The 24,643-nt window shown below is 39.0% G+C and overlaps 2 protein-coding genes across 4 annotated transcripts; one reads left to right on the top strand and one right to left on the bottom strand.

The window, feature by feature from the left end:
* Positions 1-481: 481 nt before the first annotated feature.
* On the top strand, positions 482-6,036 carry cluap1 (clusterin associated protein 1). Of its 2 annotated transcripts, none has more exons than XM_053494677.1 (12): positions 482-570; positions 772-826; positions 1,594-1,705; positions 1,873-1,957; positions 2,176-2,358; positions 2,497-2,676; positions 2,791-2,924; positions 3,719-3,860; positions 4,023-4,095; positions 4,648-4,758; positions 4,905-4,957; positions 5,605-6,036. In XM_053494677.1, the coding sequence occupies exons 2-12, from the start codon at positions 805-807 to the stop codon at positions 5,776-5,778; spliced, it is 1,269 nt and encodes a 422-aa protein (XP_053350652.1). In that variant the 5' UTR covers positions 482-570; positions 772-804; the 3' UTR covers positions 5,779-6,036. The 2 variants fall into 2 exon arrangements, with proteins under 2 accessions (XP_053350652.1, XP_053350653.1); XM_053494678.1 differs by having other exon boundaries at positions 499-579.
* Positions 6,037-6,041: 5 nt separating this feature from the next.
* On the bottom strand, positions 6,042-23,175 carry nlrc3 (NLR family, CARD domain containing 3). Of its 2 annotated transcripts, none has more exons than XM_053494676.1 (19): positions 22,785-23,175; positions 18,034-18,213; positions 17,645-17,905; positions 15,774-17,553; positions 13,532-13,618; positions 13,351-13,434; positions 13,056-13,139; positions 12,768-12,851; positions 12,536-12,619; positions 10,872-10,955; positions 10,681-10,764; positions 9,627-9,710; positions 9,217-9,300; positions 9,026-9,109; positions 8,580-8,663; positions 8,186-8,269; positions 8,010-8,093; positions 7,096-7,179; positions 6,042-6,166 (listed from the first exon to the last, which is right to left on the bottom strand). In XM_053494676.1, exons 2-19 carry the CDS (start codon positions 18,149-18,151, stop codon positions 6,076-6,078), a joined length of 3,429 nt encoding a protein of 1,142 aa, XP_053350651.1. In that variant the 5' UTR covers positions 18,152-18,213; positions 22,785-23,175; the 3' UTR covers positions 6,042-6,075. The 2 variants fall into 2 exon arrangements, with proteins under 2 accessions (XP_053350651.1, XP_053350650.1); XM_053494675.1 differs by having other exon boundaries at positions 22,792-23,175.
* Between the last annotated feature and the right edge of the window lie 1,468 nt (positions 23,176-24,643).

The raw sequence follows: 24,643 nt of genomic DNA, 5'->3' as shown, positions 1-24,643 counted from the left end.
ACTTCAGATTAAATGCAGAGGACTGCTATGCAAGGGCGTGGTGATGTCATGCATACACTCCTGCCCACACTCTCGACTTTGTTTTGAGGCGTTAAAGCATTCTCCCTATAGTTCTGATCTCGCTCCGTCAGATTTTGACCTGTTTGGTCCCCTGAAATCAGCCTTACGAGGATAAAAATACACTTCTGATGAAGAAATGAAGACAGCGGTGCATTTGTGGCTCGCAGATCAGAATAATTTTTTTTTAAATTATTAATAAGGGAATACAAATGCTTGTTGGACAAGGACAAAGTGTTTTTTAAAAAAAAAAAAAAAAAAAAGAAGAAGATTACGTCAGGAAAATTTTCTTTTCTGAAACCAGAATGCGGATCATTTTTGCCTTACACTTTGGACGTTAGAACGGATTTGCAAACGCTTTTTTGTTTGTGCGGTTTGTCCCTGTCGGCGTGCCGTAGCTCCGCGGCTGCTATAGTGACGGCTACAGATGCTACAATATGGCGGCGCTGTAACGCTGGCGAACAACAAACCGAAGTTTTTTTTATATATTAATAGAAAAACGACAAATTACCGGCACGTTGTGTAATATATATATATATTTTAGTTATTAGACAAATTTTTGACAAGGTTTAAATAATTAATGTTTGAAACTTAGCTAGCATTTGTAATTCAGTACGTTTCCTGGCTGGATGGTGTAACACTGAAACATTCAAATAATAATAATAATAATAATAATAAACTCTTACTGTTTTAACTTTATTATTTATTCCATAGGGGCCGTTGGATAAAAAGAGGAAGAAAGCAGCCATGTCGTTCAGAGATCTCAGAAGTAAGCAAGTTGCATAAGTATTCGCCCCCCTGTGATTTTTCTCTGTTGTATGATGATGTGTTACATCCTAATGATGAAGTGGAGTCTTTAGGGAGTTTTTGTCAGGAATTTACCCGAAGGAGAAATGTAAAGGAACACATTATATGAGGCGGTATTAAAATGTTTTAAACGCTTGATGCGCTCTGTTGAGCTGTGGACCTCAGTTGTGGAGAAGACCGTTGCTTTGTCTTAGGGTCGTGCCCGTCCAGCCAGGTTTCGTCACCGGTAATGATCCTCGACATGAAGGACGGGTCAGACTTTGTTACGATGTCCCCTTTGCTTCTGGGTCAGCAGTCTGGGTACGACCTTGGCATGTTTAAATCACACGGGAGGATCGTCTGGACTGTTCCGTACGACACACCGACAACGACGGCGATGTTGTGGATTGTTCTCAGACGAGCATCGCGCACAAGTCGCCGAATGGTTTTGACATTTTCGGGGGTTGAGCTCCTTGAAGGTTTTCCTGATCTCTCATCGTCTTCCAGTGGTGTTCTTCCGCTCTTGACACCTCGAATGACACATTGCAGCATCGGAACCGTAAACTTGCCGAATCGTGTCAGACGAAAGTATTTACATTAAAGGGACCTGTATTACCCACTGCTGACTGCAGTCCATTGGGATCGATCCTACTTTCTCTACAGAGAGTTTAACTGCAGCGGCACTTTGATCTTTTTAGTCCATAAGTTTTATTCTTGCACCATGTGATTGTTTGTTTTTGTCGTTTGTAGATTTCACTGAGATGATGCGTGCGCTCGGATACCCTCGACTCATCTCCATGGAGAACTTCCGGACACCAAATTTTCCTCTGGTAGCAGAGATACTCTTGTGGCTTGTCAAGAGGTGACACACGTCTACTGTATATCCCACATACTGTATCCCATATATCCTATGATATACTCCATTTTTTTTCTGTTAGTTTTACATTAAAACAGAAATAAAGAAAAATCCCTGGAAAACCTTGGAAGAGATATTGAAAAAAATGATACTAACATTTTTATCCCACACAGGTACGAACCACAGATGGACATCCCCAGTGACATCGACACAGAGTCGGACAGAGTGTTCTTCATCAAAGCTGTGGCTCAGTTTATGGTATTTTAAGTCACCCTTTGTTCTTGTTTTTTTTTTTTTTTTTTAAATATATAAACTTGTCTACCATCATCAAGAGGGCCAGATTTAAACTGTAACATATTTTATTTCTTACTTGCTACATGGTATAAGAAAGAGAGTAAAGCACATGCTGTAGAGGAGACACATTGGTCATAACTGCGTGTGTGTGTGTGTGTGTGTGTGTGTGTGTGTCCTCGCAGGCAACAAAGGCTCATATCAAAGTGAACCTGAAGCGTCTGTACCAGGCGGACGGCTACGCGGTGAAAGAGTTGCTAAAGATCACCAGCGTCCTCTACAACGCCATGAAGACCAACCAGACGGACACGGACGAGCCCAGCTCTGAGGACGCCAGCAACAAATTCAAATTCAACCTGGCTTCCAAGGTGAGAAATTCCCTTTGGTGTAAAAATATTAGATAAACTTTTAACATTCTGTGTTTCGCTTTTGAGTCATCTATCTACATGAATGTTATCCTTATTGTTTGATTATTTTTTGTGCATGTGTATGTGTTTTATGTGTAGATAGCAGATTTAAAGGCGGCGCGTCAGCTCGGCTCTGAGATCACAGCGAAGGGGGCGTCGCTCTACGACCTCTTGGGACGCGAACAGGACCTGAGAGAGAGCAGGACGGCCGCAATCGCAAGACCCCTAGAGATCGTTGAAGTGGAAAAAGCGCTTCGAGGGGCAGTGAAAGACGTCCTGGTACACATACACACACTTAAAGCGTGATACATAGACACTAGATATGCTTATGTAACAGGCTAATTCTGATTGGTTAATGTAATATAACAGTAATCTAATTGCGTGTGTTTGTAGGAGAACGTGCAGAAGACCAAGGAGATGTTGAGTAACGTGGCAGCTGACGAGGCGAGTCTGGAGGCCAAAATCGAGAAGAAAAAACAAGAGCTGGAGAGAAACCAAAAGCGCTTACAGACACTGCAGAGTGTCCGGTAAAACTCACACACACACACACACACACTCTCACACACACAGAGAGTTACTATAGGCAAACACCATATAAATAAGGCGGTATCTCAACATACAAATTTTATCCGTTCTGGATTTCATGAAATTTTGTGGATTTGTACAAATGTACATAATATATGCATTTTCTCATAGGAAATCATGTAAATCCAGATAATCCGTTTCAGCCATCTACAAATATTAACACTATAATCACAGTTTTGCAAATAAAAACAATCGAAAAACATTTAGACATGTAAATGGAGTAAAATATGAAATAAAAAGACATTAAAACCTCACCCAACCTTAATTTATGATTCCTCTCAACACCAGATGCTTTAAAAATCCCGTTTTCTTCTTGCTACCGTCCTTAATAACATTCTTAGGACCTGTGTTGCATTATGTCTCCACTAAATCTTGCACAAAATGCACAGATGTAAAATATGTAAAATCATTTGCTTGGCTTTCCACTGATGCAAACAAGTTTTTAAAGGCTCTCGGATGTACACAAGGCGTTCGGTTCGGTCGTCCGTATGGCAAAAATGCTTTGAGACAAATTTCTTGCAAAATTTCAGTTTGTAAGTTGAAAATTTACACGGCAGGGCGTCTGTATGCCTGAAGTACCACCGTAGTGTGAACTTGGGCGATGAAGCTGAGGTTGAGGAACTCTCAGAGCCTGAACTAACACACCTGTTGTGTTCAAGTTTAAATCCAGATAGCGCACTAATTACACGGCTCCACCTCTGTACACCTCTGTATGACAATCTGGTCCCGCACGCAGCCCCGCCTTCATGGAGGAGTACGAGAAGATCGAGGAGGAGCTGCAAAAGCAGTACGAGACCTACGTGCAGAAATTCCACTGTCTGTGTTCGCTGGAGCAGCAGCTGGACGAGTATCACCGACTGGAGCAGGAGCGCTTCGAGGTACCACACACACACGCCACTCTTTCTGCTTTATCAATAAACAAAAGCTGTTACTATTGGTACAAAAGGTGCTTTGATTATGCATTATTTTTGTTATTAATAGACGCACACATTAAATCTGTGACACACTTATTTGTATTGTATTGTTTTTGTGCTGTACAGGAAACAGAAAATTCCATGAAAATGATGCAACACAAGCTGCGTGAGGAGGACAGGAGACTCATGACAAGTGGAGGTACAAACACACACACACACACACACACACACACTAGTGTACAGCAAGGGGGATCCTCTGTTTCTGAGAAATGAAGCCGATGCAGAGGTGCCAAAACATGCAGTTCCTTAAATGACCACTAGGCTCTAAAAGTGAGTCAATCTCCATAGAGGTCCATGTTAAAAGTTTAAAACAGAAATTAAAACGTTCACAGCCTGGTACAAACTATGGTAACTATGGTAGTCTCCATAACTATTTTAACTGTACAGGGATGAATTTGTACAAATGTACATGATGTACATGATGTACACTTAGGGGCGTGGCTGATTTAAGTGACCACTACATTGCAGGTGTCAAACCACTGGATGTCTGTACACATCACTTCAGCTAACTGTAACAGTTGTAGTTTAACTTACCACAAGAAGTGTATGAGTTGACACAGGACAAAGTAAAGCATCGTGTCTGTTGGCTGTTGTACAGGCTGGTTTGCTAAACTTGATAAACAAAAACGTAGCGCGGGGCATCTCGTACACCACTGTGAGAGAAATGTGCGTGCCACTTCTCTTGTTGCAGTGCGAGACGAAGACTCGGACATGGAGATCCCAGAAGACGAAGGCTCAGACAGTGATATAGAGGAAGGACGGCCGTCCAAACCATTTCCGCTTCGCCATGCGCAGATACCAGGTACATAAACCTCCAACAGGCACGGTCACATGATTTATTAGCTTCAGTTTGGATTTTGTCTGGTTAGTTTTGCTGTAATTAATTTCCATGAGCTCCTGTAGTTTGCATGAGTTTTTTTTTTTTTTTTTTTTGTATTTTTGCTGTAGGTCGAGCAGGTGGACGTCTCATTGGCAACATGCAGGGTGGAGACTCGGATGAGGTGAGTCAATAACTGTTTTTTGTTATTGTTTTATTCATGCACTTTCGGCAAGACAAATCTTGCTTCATCACTCTTCCTCTTTTGCTCCACGCATGGGTTTGCTCTTTCTTTTATACTTATTGACTTAGCCCAGGGTAAAGGACGCACCGCATCGCCCCGGCGCTGGCCGGATGCGGAGGAAACGACAGGTTTGTGTGTGGGTGTGTGTGTGTGTGTGTGTGTGTATGTGCGTAGCAAGAAGGTAGTAATCATTGTGGTAATAGTCATTGTGGACTAAACGACTAGCGTTAGGGCTTAGTTATTCAAACCTCAAAACCCAACGGCACACTAGCTGTCTCTATTTTTACAGTCTGTGTGTGAATGTGCTCTTGTACCATCTTCCTCCCTTTTTCTTTTCTGCCATAAACACGATGTCATCCGTAATAGTGTTAACCTGGACACTCGAGTCGTCTTAGATAATCCACTGGGAGTTTGTCATCAGGAGGGTTAAATTACTAAAATTAAATAACGTTTTAGCTAGCAGATGTTAACACGTTGCTGTGTTATTCTCATTTTCAATACGAAGAGGTTAAAAAAAAAACTTTATGATGAGCGTTACAACTGCTAACTTGGTAAAGCGTGTTTCTGAAATGTGTCGCGATCTGCAGTCGGACGACAGCGAGATCGACGTCGACGACGATGACGAGGAGGAAGAAGAAGACGAAGGGAACGAAGATCTCGACGAAGAAAACGGCAGCCTGGAAGGCTCCGCCTCCACGCACAACCGACCAACCAGATCACTGCACCCTCAGATACTGGAGGAGAGTGACAATGACTTCTAACCAGTACAGGAGAGGTGGAAGGATACGGACAGATACGACACATAATAGATTTCACACATTTATTCTACTATTATGAAAAAACTGTTTTGAATGTCAGTGTTTATTGAATACACATATATTTTTACATATAAAATAGTACATCATATCATGCAGTCAGAAACAGAACTGGCACTGATGCCCAATAATAAATATCAATCCATATAATTTATAAAATTTAATAAATTGGTATAAATTGTACATCTTTCATTTTGTGACTGTGTGTGTGTGTGTGTGTGTGTGTGTGTGTGTGTGCACTCATCAAATGTCCACCACACACTCCGACGCGTCAGCTCGTATAGCATCCGAAACAACCTTCGCTCCCGACTCGCCAATTCCGTTACCCTGAAGACTGAAAAGGGGACAAATTTAAACAACCATGTAAATGACTCTACACACACACACACACACACACGAACCCCAGACTTCTTATTGCCTTTTAATTAGCTCTAATTAACCTAATTATTAGTGACTATTAGCAAGATCGACATGTAAAGTTGAACTCCAAAGAGTTTTTATTTTATTTTATAGAAAATCTTATAAAAGATCTGGAACTGTATGTTTGATCTAGGTTTGAGATATTTTCTCGCAGCCTGCTTCACTATTCCAACATAATTCAACACAAAGGAAAAAGTGTAACAATCAGGATTGTTCAAAATTAACACCTAATCCAAGTTATACTAGTTTTCCTCAGAATACATTGTTTGTAAGGGGCATATAAACGCCGTGGGATAAACTACAATCATGCAACCTATAAAGCGATTTCTTCACTACTGAAAGAAGTTCAGTTTTGCAATAATTTTTCAGTTAATTAGCAGAACTCTTAAGCTAGAAATAGTTGGTTAAATCACCCATTCTGTGCACAAGGAGAATTATAATACATGGCATATGTTTGTTTTAATACTTTTGGCCACTGCCATATTTAAGACATTAAAATCAATGATCAATCAATATACCATCAATGTCATAGATTTTACTTTGTCATTAAAATATGCATATTTAAAAGCAGAGTGCATTTGCTTCTTGTTGTCTTTTTCGGGGGTTAAGGCATTGGTTTAAAACTCCGAAGATCCCAGGTTCAAACCCCACAACCACCAAGTTGCCACTGTTGGGCCCTTGAGCAAGGCCCTTAACCCTCAACTGCTCAGATGTGTAATAAGATTAAAAAAAAAAAAAAGTAAGTTGCTCTGCTTAAGAGCGTCTGCTAAATGCATAAATGTAAATGTTTTGGTGATTATTATAATTGTGACTTTCTTAACCTACTAACATAGATGAACTTACTTTATATAGGTCAGTTGATGATTTCCTCTGAGTGCCGTAGCGATGAAAATGGCTCCATCCATTCCCAAAGAGTTCTCCTGCAGACTAAATACAATAATTAAAAATGCATTACTGGTTTATACATTATTTTATTTCCTGACCAGGATTACACAGAGGTGACCATCGGGGGTTACAGTGTAGGAGCTTTTGAGCTTTTTGAAAGTTGCGAAACACCTAATCCTAGAAATGGCAAAGAATGTCTGTTGGGTTTGAACAACCTTTAGCTGTTTATGTTAACAGTGCTCGGATACAAAGGAAAATTTCATTATAACATTTCTAGCTTGATATTTTATCAACAGCTAACCTTGAATAAATCTGGAGCTGTGTGGGCGGTAACATGGCAGAATTATTTAACTGATAGTTGCAAAAACAACGAAAATATTGCCACCTGCAAACCTGGTGCTAACTCTCAGCCTTTACATTACACATTACAAAGGCGAGGAAAATACAAAAATGTTAGGTTCTAGCTAGAAATTTAGCGGCTATAGTTTGTGGTTTTGTGCTTTTCTGCCATTTCGTAACAATCGCGTGCTTGCTGAAATTTACGGGAATTTATAGTTATTCTAACTAGATTTTCGTTTAGGTAGCGGTGAACACCGATCATGATGGTCCGCTGGAAATCTCAAGAGAGTTTAGTACAAAGAAAAACAGAAAGGAACTCCTGACCATTCTCGCAATTTAATAAAAGAATAATTTTATATTTTCGAACTTTATTATAAACATAAAGGATATTGTTATTATACTTCAATTAAAATATAAATGATCACACTTACTGTTACTGTTTGTATAATAGTTTGCTTGGTGCAACTCTTTCTTAGGTTTAATTACAAATAAAATCTCATGTAAAAGGTTTGTTGCGTAGCACTGCTACTTACTTCAAACTTCTCAAACTCCGATTGGTCTTCAGCGCACTGGAGAGAGCCTTAGCTCCGCCCATGCCGATGAAGTTACCACGAAGACTGATCAAAAGATGAGAAACATAAAATGGTTAGAATGGCACGTGGCACCAAAGTCAGGAAACAGATTACAGTAGAGATAGGGGTCGACTCACTCGAGTGTGTGGAGGCTTTGGTTGACCGTCAGAGCTTCAGCCAGTGCCACGGCACCTGCCTCGCCCGCCGATACACCCTGGAGACTGCACACACACAAGCAGCACACATACACATTCATATTGTCTTCCAGGAAGACAGGAAATGTAGACCTTTACTGGAACGTGACCTATTTTTCAGGCTTTCTGCCAGACCACATGCTGCACTCTTAGCTGCTGTGTGTATGCGTGTGTTTTTTTTTTTTTTTACTTAGTGGGGACCATAATAGTTAACAGCCATGATGTTTAGTTTGTTCCCACAAAAAATGTTTGCAAAATTGTTTAAAGTAGTTTTATTTGCCAGTCAATAAAAGGTCCCCATAAGAGTAATAAGACAAAATGGTGTGTTTAAACTTACTAGAGCACCATGAGGGAAGAGTTAGCCTTTAGCGAGCCTGCCAGTGCGACAACACCATCATCACCCAGAGCATTTTCCTGGAGACTACATGCACACAAACGCAGAGATTAATGAGTCAGTCAATCAGAAGAAAGGTCAATTATTCGCAGTTGTTTATCTCATGGCAAACCCAACTACTGGGGTTAATTGCACAGGTAAATGTTTTACTTAAGGAATAATATCAGAATTGAGCTTTCAACAGTACAATGGTATAATCTTCATCAAATCAAATGTTCTATCAAAACCCGTTAGTGAGTTCTCTAGCTTTAAAAAAAACTCAAATCATTTTAGACGACTATTGTTGGAGATAAAACTTTACCAGGATAAATTTGGATGTTGTGTTGTGTACATGAGTGTTATGGAGGTGAAGTGCAGTTTTGGACAGAGATGAATTTGTAGCTACTCACTCCAGGAGCTGGATGTACTTGTTATCTTGCAGAGACAGGGCTAGAGCTTTAGCTGCTCCAGCCTTCATAAAGTTCCACTGGAGACTAACACAAACAGATCAGATGAAAACGATGAGTCCGGTTAAACTACGTCTTACGTCTTTGGATGTTGGGATGTGTGTGTGTGTGTGTGTTGCATTTTTGCGACTCACTGCAAAGATGTCAGAGCTCTGTTGACTTTCACTGCTGCTGCGATGGCTTTCACACCTTCATCATGAAGAAGATTGGCCGTGAGACTGTCGCACACAAACACAAAAGTATTTAGAAATTAATGGAACCGTCACGTCAAAGTTGGAATACAGTCCTCCTTAAATAAAGGTGTGTAAGTGTAATAAATATGATAAACCATCACCAGGAGGGGGTGCTGTTGTAGCAGTGTCCAAATAAGCAAATCGCTGTCTTTGTTTACCTTAATTTCATGTACCTGCTCTTTAATGTACTTAATTTGGTTTCTATTTCACCAAAAATCAAGCAAGAGTAAAGTTTTTTGTAGAAAAGAAATGCAAAATCTGAAACGTTAACGATTATGATTAGGTAAAAGAGAAGGAAAGAATGTACTCACTCAAGTTCCCTGAGTGTGTGGTTCTCTTGTAAAGCTCGAGCGATGGCTCGAGCACCTTCAACTCCGATGGAGTTCTCCCTAAGGCTGCACACACACAGGAGTTACACTTACACACAACCTTAAAAGTGAATTACGGGGACCATCAAGAAGCTGCTAAAATGGCAAATCGTATAAGGTTTTTCTTGACATACTGTAACTGTACATGGACACTGAATTCCCATGAGAACTAAAGTACATACAGTATGTACACATAAACAAAATATACTAATAATACTGCTAATATTAATAGTAAAATGAAAAAACAATTAACATTATAGGGGCCTTATAATAACGTCCCCACAATGTTACACAATTTCAGGTTTTCCTTGTTTAAATGCATATGAGTATGTGATTGTTGGAGAATTGGGGCTTTTATCCTTCAGTAGCTACCTATTGATGAAATCGATGTTTGTTTAGTCTGCTTGTGCAGTCATGAACATAAAGACTTGATGTGCTCAAAGAAACTTGTAGGTCACATGATGAATCTCTTGTTTTTTTTTATATATCTCTAAGCATCAATCGTTGTTTTCTTAATGTCCTTTGTTCTTGGCATAATGTAGACATACACCTGAGTGCTCCAGAACACTGCCAAAATATTTCGCTTATATAGAGGTAGCCACACTTCTCGATGATTCCCCTTTTGCGGTTTTAAAAACCTTTACTCTTCTGAGAAGTCCGCTCCATTTTGTGGTGATTTTTGCTCATTCAGCTACAAGATTATTGGTCAGCTCAGGCAGTGACATCAGGCAAGGAGGATGGGATCCAGTCAGTGTTTCAGGTCATTCCAAATGTGGTCAGCGGGGTCCAGGTTAGAGGACACACAATTTTGTGGCAACAGTTTAAACCAATTATGGGTGTGATGGTCTGGTTTCCACTTATATTTGGACATATAGTGTATGCTTGGAGTGTAACAAAATGTCCTGACTGTGTTAGAGTATTTCATGTTTTTCCAAGAACTCAAGTGTGTGTACAATCACACACAGACACACACACACACACACACACACATACTTACTTGAGTTTAGTAAGGGCTTTGTTGTAGCGCAAGGCCTGAGTCAGAGCCTTCATGCCCCTGTCGCTAACAGAGTTACTTCGGAGGCTGATGAAGACATAAATGAAGTGATATGGAGTAAGAATTGACATTTATAATTTTGGAAATTGTGTGTGTGTGTGTGTGTGTGTGTGTGTGCGTGTGTGTATTAATACCTTAGAGTTTGGAGTGTATGGTTGACAGCGAGTGCTTGCGCCAATGCCAGTGCGCCCAAATCTCCCAAATGATTGCCAGAAACACTGGAATAAACACAAACCTTCCATTAGAAACAAGCTCGCATACCAAGACAAAATCTTCTGGCTTTTAATCATAGCATCATTTATGTTCTTAGTTACCGGTGACAAACTATCAAACACTACATTAAGAAACCACAAGTGGTTACCGCCTACATAACTGGAGCTTTCTTGAATGCCAACTGAATACAAAGAACCTTGCAAATATTTAACAGTGTTCTGTTAATCCTTATGACATACTTTTAGTGAAGTTGCATCAAAAGATATTTTAAGCAAATTTTAAAGTAAGCTGAAATGATTTCCATAAAACACATTAAATCATTTCACTTGGAACTAATTTAGACATAGGTTGGACATACAGTATGGTGACTTTCAAGTGATAGAATACAAAGCATATGTCTAATAATTTTCATAAACAAATGATTAAAAATGAAAAAAGGAAATTAACAGTTACCTAGGGTAGTTTTTCTTAGGTACTCTTGCTAGAAATGCTAGTATGTTAAATAGAAACTGAAAGTGTACTTGATTGATTTCCTTTGCTACTTCAAAGATTGTACCTTACTCTGGGAAAACTTGGATAAATATTAAGTTCACTTGAATAATATTTTTCCCATCTGGGTAATTGAATTTCATGCACACCTCATGTGAACTAATGTCTTAATTAATGCACTAGTTTAGTGAGTAGTTTAGTAGAATAACTTATCCAGTAATAAATAAACAGTGGAGAAAATGTTGTTGGTGTTAATGAAGTAAAATTCTCTTAATTTATCTGCGTTATTTATATCTTTCATTAACATTAAACAAACTTGAGTTTCAACATTAATCATAAACAGTTTTAAGGTTATTTTTAAATAATACTGACGTTAAAGGTTGCTTGTTTTAACCTATGTTAAGCAGATTTGGTCTATATTTGACTGAAAATACATGAATGCATTAATAATCGTATAACTTATCATACTGAAAATGTAAAATATAAATATTTGTGCATGCCTTATTTTCTTTAATTTGCCCATTTAACAATTAAGAATGAAGAGCTTCAGTTCCTTATTTTAGTCGTGAATGGAATATACAATAGTCAGAATTTTAAACAAAAATCAGTTTATACAAATGTATTCATATAGAATGCGTTTCGTAATGATCGCTTGATTTGCTTTCTATAAGAACCACATCTATAATGTAGTGGCAGTGCAAATCTTACAGAGGACATTGCTTATATAGGTTCCCAGTTATGTGATAACCTGTTCGTTTTATTTGTACTTATTAGCTTCACAAGATAAAGAAAAGCAGAAGCTAGTCGTGTATAGCAGCAATAAACATAACTGATAACAGGAACTAAATAGATCCACAACATGAAATGCTTTTTACTGTAAATACAGTAAAACAAACACTGTGGTATAAGAGGAATGAAACACTTCTTGGCAAACGGTTATTAGAAACATCTATACAACTACATCGTTGTAAAAATAACTCGGCGTTGGATGGAGCTACATCACATTATGTCATTGTTAATTATTTTCCTCTAACAGCATGCCCACAAGTGCTTAACCCCTTAACTAATCAAAGCTAATCACGAGCACATTTCCTACTTGAGCTCTTGTAATGTCTGATTCTTTTTGAGCGCGTCTGCAATTCTCTTCACCCCCTCTGGGCCTACGTTGTTCTTTTGAACACTGAAACACACACACACACACACACACACACACACACATCAAATACATGATGACATCAAAATAAAATTCTTGAAATTCAAGAAGGGAACATTATAATGTAATTTCAGTGAAAGCGGTGCAACACACATACACAGCTACACACACTTACTTTAGTGTGATGAGTTTCCTGTTTGACTGCAAAACCTCGGCCAGTGCGCGAGCTCCCTCGTCCTCTATCTGATTACTCTGGAGACTATACACACACACAACTCTGTACAGTCACTCACAAGTCCACACACACTATCATCAGAGCTTTATTATTATTATTATTATTATCATTTTTATTATTTTTTTAAGATTTATTTTATTTATACTATTTATTTAATATTTCATCTTAGAAATGTAATACAGTCCATATTTGTAAAATACAATGCGTATATTTGTTTATGCTTCTTACTTGACTGTCACGATAACCTGGTTCATCTTTAGTGCCTCTGCCAATGTTTTGGCTCCTTTGGTGCCAATGTTGTTGCCATGGAGACTGTTAATAAAAAAAGAGCCCGTGTTTAAGGACAAATGAAAGCTGGACAATCCACAAAGTTAGTGTGTTATTCGATTTTTCACACATTTTTAACAATTCAAATCCAATTTGTCGCAAACGTAAAAAATTCCCTTAACTGTTACCTGATATGTGAAAGATTGATTTTACAGAGTATATATGGTATGCACACGACTACACTCTAAACACTTACTCCAGTGCGGTGAGAGTCCGATTGACCAGAAGCGCTCTACTCAGTGGCTTGATCCCTTTACTGCTAATCGAGCTATCTGCCATACTACAACAAGAAAAAGCAAGAAAGAGATCAACGAAATAGTAGACAGGAGAATCATACAGTATATACTTGTATTCTATGTATCGTATGCATACTATACCTTAGTGATTGAATATGACAGTCTTTGGCACTTAGTAAACTTCCCAGGAGCTCCATTGCATCATCCTTAAATTTGTTATTTTCCATTCTAAAAAAAAAAAAATGCAGTCAACACACATGCAATCAAACGCAAAATGTTGGCATCCCTTTAGAGCTAAACAAAGGTGATGAAGACATTACATTTATGACAGCTAATTAGAACAATAAGTAGAACTAGACGCCAGTGCCGTTGATGGGGATGCCTCCCTTTCCTTGTTGTTATGACCTTCATTCTGTTTGGATAAATTCTAAAATCCAATCTTATGGGAACAGTAATAATTCCATATAAATCCTACAAACATTTAATCACTTGTTCTTGAAATATGATAATCCAAGGCTTCCATTCAAAGTAATATTGCTGTTGATTTGGGCTTGAAAAAAACCTTGTTAAATTACCTTCAAATTGCTAGTGATATATTTTTCATCCTAGTTTCGCAATGCATTAATTATAAGAGTTTATTAATAGTTTTGGTGTGAAAACGCATACCCAGTTCAAAGTGTTGCATGGTTTGCAAGAAAAGGTATGTGTGAAAAATTCAATATGCAGGTGAAAACCACTATTCAGCACTGATCAGCTATAACATTCAAACCACTGTTGGTGAAGTGAATAACATTGAATATCTGGTTAGAATGTCGCTTGTCAGGGGCTGACATACAGTATTAGACAGCAAGTGAACAGTGTGGTCAAAAGGGAGGGGTGTTGGAAACAGGAAAAAGGGGCAAGCTTAATAATCTAAGCAACTGTGACGACTTGGTCAGACCATCTTCAAACAGCAGCTCTTACATGATGCTCCTGATATGCAGTGGTTAGTACCCACCAACAGTGATAGGCAGAGGTGGAAAGTAAAGAAATGCATTTAGTCGCATTACTGTTATTGAGTAGATTTTTTTGTGTACTTCTACTTTTTAAAGTAGTTTTTAAAATCTGTAATTTTACTTTTACTTAAGTATGTTTTGTTTAAAGTATTGTACTTAACTACATTTTAAATCATATTCACTACTGAGTAAAAAATAAACGAATGAAAATTAAAAATAAGATAAATAATACAACGAGGAAGGAAAAAAATTGCACCCCGGAAACCACTGCACTGATTGGTTGATGGGCGTGGAGAACAAACGCGCTAAATTCACAAGAACGATTGAGACGGACAAAACAGATGCCAGTGATGCAGACACGGGTGAAAGTGAAATGCCAACAAATTCCTTTGAAGCAAACCCCTGGTCATATTTAAGGGACCACTTTGATTTCAAGCACAATAAAGGGAACAGATTTATTATGCATCCCCCATCCCACCCCGCAAAAAAATGTAAAAAAAAAAAAAAAGTAACTCAGTAACTTTTACTCTGAGTAAATTTTTAATGAACTACTTTTTACTTTTACTTGAGTAGATTTTTATATGGGTAACTTTACTTGTACTTCAGTAAAAGTTCACTAAAGTAACAGTACTTTTACTTAAGTACAAAATTGTATTACTCTTTCCACCTCTGGTGATAGGACAACCAGTGAACCTGCAAAAGATTCATGGGTGGGGAACATTAGGCCATCTAGTCAGGTCCTTGAGCTACTACAGCACAAACTCCTGAACATGTTTATGCTGTCAATGATATACAGGTATCAGAACACATTGGGCATAGTGCACAGTTGCAGACATGATAAAGTGCCCATGCTGTAAGTGAAGTGTTAAAAGTGAGTCACATTTTTTAAACATCATATCAGGGCAGCAGGGTGCACGTTCTGTGTTTATCTGGTAAAGAGACGACACCAGGATGCACTATGTGAAAAAAGTAAGCCGACGGGAACAGTGTAATCACCTAGCTAAATGTTCTACTGGGAAACCTTGGGTCCTGGCATTCATGTGGATCTCACCTTGCCACATTACAAGCAATATACACCCCATCATGGCAACAGTATTCAGTAATTACACCGGCCGCTTTTACCAGGATAATATACCCTGGCACTTGAGGATCCGACCAACTGTTGGATGGGCTGGACAAAAAAATTCTGATCCACCTAGACACTTATTACACTTAAAAGATCAGCTTCAGATCTGCAGTGCTTTGCGTTGCCAGAGTCCTTGCCTTGACGGGTCAAAACTGTTTTGGCGGCACACTGGGAGTCCTACACAATATTAGGCGCGTGGTTTTATTGTTATGCCTGATAATTCTATATGTATGAATTTATGTGGTTAATGTGTTTGTCTCACCTCAAGTTGCTGCAGTATAAAAGCTGTGGGAGAAGTTGCTTGAAGGAGCCAGAATCCAGGCAGTTTGAGAGTTGTGTCTCCTTGGCACATGACTCTGACACCTGCAGCAGATACGCCAGCACTGTGCAAACCCCACCTTTCAGCTTTCCATGTAGTCTGGAGCAGGTCAGATCCTCCTCTACAGAGCGTATCCACTCCATCTGCTGTAACTCTGCCAGGCAAGCGACTGTAGCCACACTACGCATGCTAACCGCCTCACCTCCTGATGCTACCACCGTACTCTGAAGCAGGGTCATTGCCATGGTGCGCTGCGTCACCTGCTCTTCTCGGCTTACTCCCAAAGCCCCGCCCAGCAGAGCCCCGACTGCTGAGGACAACAGGCCAGAGAGGAAGCGCATAAAGAGGTCGAGTTTGCCATTGGATGAGGTGCTAGTTTTCTGGAGTGCAGCACGATAATGGTTTTGGAATCCAATCCGAGGCCATGAAACACTGCTCTCAGAGAACAGATCAAACATTCCTCTGCGTGAGGACACATAATAGAAGAGTGCACCAAGAAACTCCTGCACAGACGTGTGTACAAACCGCCATGAGACTGATTCTGAAGACCAGCTCTGCTCACGTCGAAGGAGCCGATGTCCCAGAGATCCTGGTGCTGGTGGAATGTCAACACCGTAAGTTCGTAATTCAGGCTCAAGAAATGTATGACGTTGGCGCAGCAGACTGTAAAAGGCCAGTCGTCCAAGATTGCCAAGCGGCTTCCGGATGTTTCCACCGGATGGATCTATGGAAGAGAGATGTGGCCAACAGTAGAGGGTGTATACCTCCGTCAGAGTTCGTGGTAGATGTATATCATCCATGTCTCTCCCCACAAGGTGGGACAAGGTGGATGCAACAATACGACAAATGCAAGGCACTGAACAAAGAATGAGCAAGGGTTTCTGGAACTGTAGGTGCTCCCATGCCTGGCAAGATTTGTCCTCTGCTGTTTGTGTTTGAGAGTCTGACAGATTGGACTGCTCGTGTTGTGTGTATGAGTTCTCTGGCAAGTTTTCATACTTGATGTAATCCTGAATCTGAGCATGCAAAAAAGGTGGGACCTCTGTCACACGATCCACCAACCCTGCGGGTACTTTTGCCCCAACTCCAGGCCTTGACAAAAGCCACATTGAAGCCCCAGGTAACAAGTTGCCCCTGATAATGTTTGTAATGAGATCGGACACTGGAAGCTCCCGACGTGGATCTGAAGTTACCGGGGTCTCTGAGAAGTCAAGAGGGGAGCGAAATTCTTCCAATCCATCAACGATCAACAGCACTTTACAGATACGACTGTTCAAAATCACGTCAATGTTATCATATGGAACAACCAATCGAAGCAACCTCTCAAGTGACAATCTATCAAAGCTGCTCAATTCCCAACATGCAATAGGAATTGCTAAGCTCAACTCTGGGAATATCTTTCCTGAGCTCCACTGATGGATGAATTTGTGGACCAGTCGGGTTTTTCCGCTTCCAGCCACACCTATTGTCAGTGTGACACGAGGGGCGGTGCTAACCCTTGTCAGTGGAGCAAAGAGTTTATCCAGTCCCAGCGGACGACTGTGCAAAGGCCCCACTCCTCGGTTGACTGACACTTGAATGAGATCGTGCTCTCTCTGTTGCAGGTCAGACACACCATCGACCAGTAACAGGGCAGGGTCAGATGTTTGATTGGATGATACAATCTCATTGTCCTCTCTGACTTGCCGGAGGAGGCTGTCTTTATGTTGCTGAGCAACGACGTCTAAGAAGAAAGCAGAAAAATTATAAAAGGTTTTACTCAAGCAAGTGCAGAACCTGTCTCTGATTATGCAAGTTGACTTCGCCACACTCACCATGAAAAGTTATGAGGTTATACTCGTCCGGGTGCGAGCTCTTCAGGTATGCCTGGAGGGCGGTGCCCTGCGGATCACCCCTAAAGAGCAGCTCAATCGCTGCATGCACTTTATCCTCCAATGATCCTGCCTCCTTGATAATTCCTGCCCCTTCTGCACTCAGCTCATCCACCTTCCTCATGTGGTTGACTATGTCCGTGAGTAATGGTTCAGTGATGAAACGTTGCAAAGATTTCTGATTCTTGCGTAACCAACTAGCATCTAATCAAAACAAACACAGTACAGAGTGATACATCTATCGTACTACATTTCAATATGTTAAATGTTAATAATAACAACAACAGAACATGACTGAGTGAGTGTGTGTGTGTGTGTGTGCTGGGTTTTACCCTCCATCTTCTTGTGATTTCCTGGTTTTGGTGTGGATTTAAGAACCATGTAGCAGTCGTCCTGCCAAGGAATTTGTGAGCTCCTCTCCATTCCAATGTTTATGCTGTACGTGTTCATGCGACTGTATGTTTATTAGATGTTAAATGCTGATTTTGGTATCAGCATTTTGATCCATGTCTCTGTTTCGAAAATAAAAAAGTTAGTTGAAAATTTTTCTTAGTAGACAAACAGTGCATTATATGTTAGAGTCCTTGATCCTATGTTAGATCACCCTGAAACTAAATTGGTATGGATTTGGGAAATGCTAAAGGGTTAAAATTATTAATGATGCTATGATTACCTACAAGCTGGTTGGTCACTCTCAAGAATTCAACTTTAAACGTTTAAATGTCTCAGTTGATGATTCATTTTATTATTAAAATCTAAGGAAATAAAATAGTGTGCCTGATAAGAACACAAGAAGTGAACTGCTCCTTCACTTCGTTACACTCACTGAGAACACAGTCTGTTCTTGTTACAGGTTTTATTTTGCATACAGACAAAAAAAATTGCTTTATTGCTGTGCACTCTCTGTCTGTGGCTTATTGTGCATCTACAGGCATTGGTCGCTCCAGGATGATAGCACACACACGCAGAGAGAGCATCGCAGCAGTGGAGAGACGTATTCAACGTCAAGCCCGAGACAGACGCTGCCGCATAAACCTCACAAGCCACATGCGTCAGCAAACACTATGTTACTAAGGTAACAGCACGACATTTTTTTAATACACGTCCACACTCATGCAGAGCAAGTAATTATCTATATAGCGATCAGCAACTGGCGTTATAAGCATGACCCTATGACTACTGTCTGACCCGAGGCCACAGTACTGAGCAGATAAAAATACACTGGCGATACTTTTGGTCATCACAGTAATTTGGTCAGTAGCATAAAAAATGTAGTGTCTAGACATCCTATCAATATCGGCAGAGTTGAATAGAACCGACCGTTTGGTTGTTAAACTGTAATATTAGGGTAATGGAGTAAAAAATCGAGCAATTAAGAATTTATTTATTTACCACTATATTATCATATTATGGAACAAAACATTTGAGTTTATCTTTCCTATGCATTATTCTTCTCTTAGTATTTTTCATTTAATAATAAGATATTTCTTGTTGATTTAAAATGAACAAATTGCTGTTTTTTTCTCCTTTTTTAAAAAACATCTAAGAAGTTCTCCCGGAATTTACCATAATTATGACATTGAGACAATCGAAGTTTTCAGCATTATTACAAAAAAATAAAAAAGTTTCACACAACTTCATGAACTGCATTTATAGTAGTACTGTACATGTTGCTGGTACAGGTAAAAATAATTGAATGAACTGAATCAAGTGCTATTTATTAACCTTTAGGTAATTAGTGTAAATAACATGTTAAATTTCCTTACTGAATAACGTGATACTGTTTATTGCTATTCACACAGGAATATATTGGCAACATACTGGAACAATCGAAGCCATCTTCTCATGCACATAATAAATGTCATTGCATAAGGTTTTTTTAATTGCTCAAATTTAAACTGTTTCTTTCTTTCATGGTTACACCATTTTGCACTTGTTAATAAAAATCAATTAATCAATCTGCTTTTTTAAAACCTTTAAACGTGCAGTTCACTGTTGGCCCTTTTATACTCAGCCTCATGTACTGCTGTTTTCCCCCACATATTTATAAAGTCTTGTCAATCTAATAATGTAATCCTTTTCCTGAATCTATTTCTAGCTTCTCTATTTCTAGGTTTCTTGTGTATTGGGTAGTTGTAGATTCAAGTGAAATGTAACCATAAAGGTCACTTCATTATCAGGTGTCAGATGGTCCGGGGCTCACGGCTGTGCTTGTATTTTCCCTCGTCTGCATCTGACCCCCTGCGGTTTCTAAATGGAAAGCTTACTTCTGAGGTACTAAGTAGTTCCAAAATAGTTGGGAGATGCGTTTTGAACTGAACAATTCTTTTGAAAAAAAAAAAAAAAATACACATGCAGTCACTGTCTAAAAGTATTGGAACGCCAAGGCCAATTCTTTTCTTTTTGCTATAAACTGTAGACATTTGGGTTTATGATCGAAAAGGTGAATGTGAGATCAGAATGTGTACTTTTCATTTCCCGATATGAAGATCTTGATTTCCTAAAAACTTTTTTCAGTCATTAATTTTTAGGTGATCAAAAATACTGGAACACGTGATTGACATGTTTTTCTTGTTGCCCAGATGTGCATGTTGTAGTCACTGTTTAAACATTCAATAACCCTGAATGTCTAGACTGCATTTATTATTAAAATGATAAACCCACATGCGGACCGGAGAGTTGTCTATGGGAGAAACAATTCATTTTGAAGCTGAGAATAGAATGGAGGAAAATTTATCAGAACCTTTGCACTAATATTGAGCGTAGCCATTGCAAGTTTGCTGGGGGGAAAAAAAAACTAAGACCTAAGACCCCCAGACATGGAGGACGTGGGCCAAGGAAAAACCCAGCAGCTGATGACAGAAAGATTGTAAGAGCAACATCCAAACGCCCAACAACCTCAGCAGGGGTTGTCACTTTTCACCATTAGAAAGCAGTAAATAGCGTTAATATAGAGGTCATACCACAAGATGCAAACAATTCACCAGCAAGGAGAGTCAGAAAAGCCAGATTGGAATTTGTGTCTGCATGATCTACAAAAGTTGTGGAACTAAGGTTAACCTCTACCAAAATGATGGAAAAGCCAAAGTGCACAAGCAAGAGAATCTCATCAGTTAAGCCTGGTAGAGGTAAAGACTTGCATGGTTTCTTCTGGAACCGACACACGAGGGTAGAAACAGAATGGATTCAGACATCTGCAGAAACATTTTGTCTGGAACTTTAAGTCTAGTTGGGAGGAACTTCATCATGCAGTAAAACATTAACCCAAAACACAAAAAAAGAACTTCATCAGGAAATAAAAGTGAAATGTTTTGGTCAAGTCGGTCACTGTATATTAACCCAATTTGAGCACCATTCACCGCTGAAGACGAGACAGAAAAGAGAAGTCTCAAAATAAAACCAACCACTAAAGGAATCATAGCAAAGAAGAAAGCTACAGTTCAGTGATCTCAATAACCAGCAAAAGATATGCAAAAAAAAAATCTGGTGTTTACTGTAATACCACCTGTTCCAAAACTTTTGGTCAGTTAAACAGCGGGTGTTCTTCCAGCAATGCTGATTAACACATCGAACTCTATACATCAGGTAATGAAAGCTGAAATTTTAACCCTGTTGTCTCATAGTCACCTTTTGGTCTTCCTTTATTGTGATCAGTTATGACTATTGTGTTAGTGACATGAAACAACATCGGTGAAACGTGTGCCAAGAAACACCTGCCTTATTTTCTTCTTTACATTAATATTCAAACTTTATACTGTATTTTGCAAGCTTAGGTCAGGATTTTTTTTTATGAATGAAATTCAATACTTCGCTATCCTGTGGCTATGGTGAAAGTCTCCTTCTGTAATTCTGTAATTTCGCTGAAATATAATAAATGATAAAGTTAAAAAATAAGGTTGTAGCTAAATTTCTGTTACATAGCTAGCTGATGTTATGCTAGCCATCTTTTTGTTTGTGTTATACCACATAGCTGCTGTTTGTACCACATATCTCGATTCTCATTTCTAGTTTTTTGTTTTCACAGTTCAATCAACAGTTACAAATATTTTCTCATAAAATTTATGTTTAGTTTAAATGGAATAGAAAATCTGTTGAAAACATAGAGCAGAACATCGAGATGTAACCACAACCACAACATGAGATGTAATTCTTAATGAACAATGGAAAACTTTTTTGTTTGTTTATGTTTTTTTTGTAAATGTAACTACTGTAAAAGAGCTGGTGTTAACAAGAAAAACGTTAGGCGGATAATATTAACACTTTTTTGCAACATTTATTGTTTTTCTATGACGGACCATGTGTTGTTTGAAATTTCTAAAATTTCAAAAGATTTGGCCAAACTATACCTAACGGACATCATATAGGCACTCACTTGTGTTAATATTCTTGTCTTCTGTTGCTGTACTGAGTCAGGGTCGCTTGAACTAGCAGAAGATGCTACGTTAGGTTCTTGATAGTAAGGAACTATCCTTTTTAACAAAAAAAACAAACAAAAAAAAAACTAAAATCCCGGCTGTGACTTGTTTGAATCTGTAAAACCAACTCTCTCTTACTCAAGTCTGAGAACCGCAACCTTGCATAATTTATGTTAGTGCTGAAAATATATATATATATATATATATATATATATATATATATATATATATATTTTTTTTGTAGGTTATTTGATCATAAATAATATGCAACAATTTTCTTCTCTTTTTCCCCTCTCCCCTCCGTTTGCCCATAATGTGCAGCTGGAAAGGGCATAATGGTGAAATCATGCACTCTAAGCCTACTAATGAATGAACACTGGTGTATACGAACTACTGGCTGCTAGTAGGATCTAAGCTAATTCATGTAAATCTTAATGCCTGGTGTGTTTACCGATGTTTCTTTAAATGCTCTAATGTGCTATTGAATGTAATTGTAGTGGGCACTGTAGTCCGAAAAATGTGGAAACTTAAAGAACCCTGCTTATTGAAGGAACAAAGGCAAAGTGGTTACAACATCATGACCTCACAGTACCCATCAGTTCCCTCTATATACTATATGAACACACATACACACGCATTATTAAAAAAAACAACAACAGGCGGCACACCTCTCACCTTGTTCCCTCGTGTATATCCACTCTTTCCTCCTACTATCCACTACCATTTTTTTGTTGTTGTTTTAGTGCTCGTACTGCATTCCTGAGTGCACATGCACAACACCCGTCTCTTCTGCCTCTTTCGTTTTTTTCTTCCTGTCACACCTCGTCGTCTTCCTGTCACAGATAGAACTTACTCAGACAGCAGCATCTCTGTATCTCTCTCTCACACACACAGTTCGACTTATGTAACTCGTTCTCTGCCTTAACCAGCATCAACTTCCGTTATGCAGGACCCCACACATGCTGTATACACACACTTGTCTACTTTAATATGCAAGCACACATACGTACGAGGATTAACACATGGCTTACACGGGTTTAGGAAAACTTAAGAACTGCGTGCAGAGTTTTGAATAAATTGGCCACGCTTGACAGATGGAGTGCAACAACGCGTGAGAGCGTCTGTCACATAGCAGGAAGTGCTTCTGACAGAACAGGAAAAGAGTGAGGGTCAGAGAGGCAGAATGAAACACCGTCTGAGGTTTTTTTTTGTTTTGTTTTTTTAACATCCTGTATTTACTTTTTGAGAAATTTTAAGTAAAAATAGGTGCAAGCAACCTGAAAAAAGACCAAACACGGATATGGATTATTTAAATCAGCATGCTGGCCAGTTTCATGATGTACACCTGAGACGAGCTGGCAGACAAGTGGCATATGGAGTCTTATAGAGCATGATGCAGAACAGGAACTTTGAGGTCATGTTCAGATCAAATATCAGAATGAACGATCTCTGATTTTCTTAACAGACTGGTTTAAGTACAGTCGTGTTTAAAAGTTAGTACCGCTCTTTTAATTCTGTGTTTTTGTGGGAAAAACATAATAAAAATCATTTGATCGTAGTAGGTGTCAGTATTGGTCAAGTGCAACCCCAGACGATCAACATTATTTAACTTTTTTTTCACCATGCCATTATTAATTTAACAAAAATGGAACCAAAAAAAATTAAAAATACATGCAAGCAATGCTAAGTAACCCCCCTACTGCTTCCACAGGATTTAAGAGGATAAGTTGCAGCCAGGTTCTTCTAATCATCAGCCCTTAATTGACCATCAGCAGGTTTGTAGACCCCTATAAAAGTAGAAGTTTTGGCAATTTGCTGGTCTGGAAAAGAGGAAAAGGCATAAGCAATGGTTTTAGAAAAGTAATTATTGCGGCACATCAATATTAAAAGGGTTATAAAACCATTTTCAAACAATTTAAAGTTTAACAATCTGAAGTGAAAGATTATTTACAAGTGAAAAGCTATTGATGGAAGAGGTTCTCAAAATTCTCAAAACTCCTCATATTCATTGTCAATTGGCACGATGGTGGGGGGGTGATGATGATTTGGGTTTATTTTTGCAGCTCAGAACCTGGCCCAGTACCAGAGTATTCTAGAGACAATTCTAGGGCCATCTGGCCGCCAGCTAAAGTTTGGTTGCAACTGGGTCATACAGGTCAACAGGACAATGATCCAAAGCACACCAGTAAATCTATATCAGAATGGGTGAAAAATAAAAGAATCAAGGTTTTGGGATGGTCCGGTCAAAATCCAGACCTCAACCCAACTGAAATGCTGTGTTGGAGCTGTCCATAAGTGACTGCCCAAAAACCTCAAAGCACTGAAGCAAAGGTGGTTATCTGAGTTACCGTAGTTGTCCTGATCCTAAAATGGATCAGTTTCTGTTTAATGTTGGGCCTGAAGTGACTACAGTGCTACATTTGACTTTAATTCAGTGGGGTCAACATTTTTTGCATGGCAGAAGTAAAAAAAAAACTAACCAGGATTGATAAAATCATGAAAAAGAGGAGAGTGTTTGTGTTTTAAT

Source organism: Clarias gariepinus, chromosome 4, assembly GCF_024256425.1.
Source record: "Clarias gariepinus isolate MV-2021 ecotype Netherlands chromosome 4, CGAR_prim_01v2, whole genome shotgun sequence".
In the NCBI taxonomy this organism is placed as follows: domain Eukaryota; kingdom Metazoa; phylum Chordata; class Actinopteri; order Siluriformes; family Clariidae; genus Clarias; species Clarias gariepinus.
The sequence above is the reverse complement of the archived record's forward strand: the minus strand, read 5'-3'. Positions and strand labels throughout refer to the sequence as shown.

What these genes read in the sequence shown, in the direction of transcription:
- cluap1 (XM_053494677.1), top strand. Translation starts at nt 805, where the DNA reads ATGTCGTTCAGAGATCTCAGAA. An exon ending in GGGCAGTGAAAGACGTCCTG is followed by an intron (nt 2,677 to 2,790) that starts GTACACATACAC and finishes GTGTGTTTGTAG; the next exon opens with GAGAACGTGCAGAAGACCAA. An exon ending in GAGACTCATGACAAGTGGAG is followed by an intron (nt 4,096 to 4,647) that starts GTACAAACACAC and finishes CTCTTGTTGCAG; the next exon opens with TGCGAGACGAAGACTCGGAC.
- nlrc3 (XM_053494676.1), bottom strand. Translation starts at nt 18,151, where the DNA reads ATGAACACGTACAGCATAAACATTGGAATGGAGAGGAGCTCACAAATT. An exon ending in CAGGTTATCGTGACAGTCAA is followed by an intron (nt 12,852 to 13,055) that starts GTAAGAAGCATA and finishes GTGTGTGTATAG; the next exon opens with TCTCCAGAGTAATCAGATAG. An exon ending in CATCAACTGACCTATATAAA is followed by an intron (nt 6,167 to 7,095) that starts GTAAGTTCATCT and finishes TCCCCTTTTCAG; the next exon opens with TCTTCAGGGTAACGGAATTG.